Source organism: Mastomys coucha, unplaced genomic scaffold (genome assembly GCF_008632895.1).
Source record: "Mastomys coucha isolate ucsf_1 unplaced genomic scaffold, UCSF_Mcou_1 pScaffold22, whole genome shotgun sequence".
NCBI lineage: Eukaryota > Metazoa > Chordata > Mammalia > Rodentia > Muridae > Mastomys > Mastomys coucha.
This window is the reverse complement of record NW_022196905.1, coordinates 249,076,626-249,078,590: the sequence shown is the minus strand read 5'-3', so window position 1 is coordinate 249,078,590 and position 1,965 is coordinate 249,076,626. Positions and strand designations below refer to the sequence as shown.

General features: G+C 54.7%; 1 protein-coding gene across 4 annotated transcripts in view; it reads left to right on the top strand.

Moving 5' to 3' along the window:
* Positions 1 to 1,965, top strand: part of Fcsk (fucose kinase) — a 21,178-nt gene that overhangs the window by 14,673 nt on the left and 4,540 nt on the right. For all 4 annotated transcript variants that reach the window (XM_031341442.1, XM_031341440.1, XM_031341441.1 and 1 more), the window contains 4 exons: positions 155 to 321; positions 404 to 625; positions 995 to 1,138; positions 1,700 to 1,819. In XM_031341442.1, coding sequence (XP_031197302.1) covers positions 155 to 321; positions 404 to 625; positions 995 to 1,138; positions 1,700 to 1,819 — 653 coding nt within the window. The remainder of the gene's footprint in view (positions 1 to 154; positions 322 to 403; positions 626 to 994; positions 1,139 to 1,699; positions 1,820 to 1,965) is intronic.

Sequence of the window (1,965 nt, the reverse complement as noted above, 5' to 3'; positions counted from 1 at the left end):
GAGAGGGGGAAGGGGAGAGGAGAGGGGGAGGGGGAGGGGGAAAGGGAGAGGGTGGGGATGGGGGTTGGGGAGAGGGAAAACACATTCAGATTGACCCTGACAAGCAGTCTGCTCCCAGCTTGGGGCTCCATGAGACTGTCTTTCCTTCCACCAGGCCTGCCTTGCTGGTTCGAGCTGCCCGCCATTATGAGGGGGCTGAGCAGATCCTGATCCGCCAGGCTGTGATGACGGCCCGGCACTTCATCTCCACCCAGCCAGTGGAGATGCCCGCACCTGGGCAGTGGGTGGTGACTGAGTGCCCAGCCCGTGTGGATTTCTCTGGTGAGTTCCTTGGGTTAGGTATGGGTAACCTCCTCAGACTGAGGCTGGCAGGCTCTGTGACCACTTTGTTGAACTGCTCTAGGGGGCTGGAGTGACACACCGCCTATTGCCTATGAGCTTGGTGGAGCAGTGTTGGGCCTGGCTGTGCGGGTGGATGGCCGCCGGCCCATCGGGGCCAAGGCACGCCGCATCCTGGAGCCTGAGCTCAGGCTGGCAGTGGGACCTCGGCAGGATGAGATGACCATGAAGATAGTGTGCCAGAGCCTGGATGACCTGCAGGATTACTGTCAGCCTCATGCCCCAGGTCAGGACAATTAGAACATCATCAAGGAGGGATGGCAGCCAGTGCCAGCTGGGATGGGGGCAGACCTTGGATAACCATCCGGAGGGCTGCAGTCTATTGGGGAGCTGACCTTAGGGCTAGCTAGTATGTCTGAAGAGATCTGAAAGACTTAGAAAGGGCTGACAGTGACCCTTCTTAGGTACCGACTGTTGCAGGATACATTTGCCTGTGGTAGAGATCCTCCATGGCACTTTTATGGTTTGAAGATGTGGCCTGCACTGTCCTACTAGAGGAACTCCATCTTGGGTTAGGAAATAGCGGGGGTGGTGTGTTAAGTGAGGCTGAGATGGACCTAGGAGTGTAATTCCTTCCTTTGTGCTCATCCCTCAGGGGCCTTGCTGAAGGCAGCCTTTATCTGTGCTGGTATTGTGCATCTCCACTCAGAGCTCCCTCTGCATGAACAGTTGTTACACTCCTTTCATGGTGGCTTTGAGCTGCACACCTGGTCAGAGCTGCCACACGGCTCTGGTCTTGGTAAGCCCGGGTTCCCTGCTGTTACCTTTCTCCCCTTCAACTTTTCAGTCTCTTTGTTTGTTTGTTTGTTTTTTGAGACAGGTTTCTCTGTGTAACCGTGGCTGTCCTGGAACTCACTCTGTAGACCAGGCTGACCACTCAGAAATCCACCTGCCTCTGCCTCCAAAGTGCTGGGATTGAAGGTGTGCGCCACCACCGCCTGGCAACTCTTCAGTTTGTTTGTTTGTTTTTTATGTGCATGAGTACACTGTAGCTGTACAGATGGCCGTGAGCTATTATGTGTGTGGCTGCTGTTGAACTCAGGACCTCTGCCGGCCCTGCTCCCTCCAGCATAATTTACCTCAGCTGTCTTCACAAGAGGGCGTCAGATCTCATTACGGATGGTTGTGAGCCACCATGTGGTTGCTGGGATCTGAACTCAGGACCTTTGGAAGAGCAGTCAGTGCTCTTACCCGCTGAGCCATTTCTCCAGCCCAACTCCATGCAGCACAAAGAGTGGGTGGGACTGGTGGGATTGGACAGAAGTGTCTCATGACTGGTGCCTTCCTCTGTGTTCTGCAGGCACCAGCAGCATCCTGGCGGGGGCTACCCTGGCTGCCTTGCAGCGGGCTGCAGGCTGTGCAATGGGCACAGAGGCTCTCATCCATGCAGTGCTGCACCTGGAGCAGGTGCTCACCACAGGTACACAGTGGTGGAGGGTGGTAGTGAACTCTGACATTTTTCATAGGCCTTGGAGGCTGGGCTCCCCTAGATTCACCAGTGGCCACATAACTAACTAAAAATGGTTGTAGTTTCCTTACCACTTTTTTTTTTTTTTTTTTTTTTTT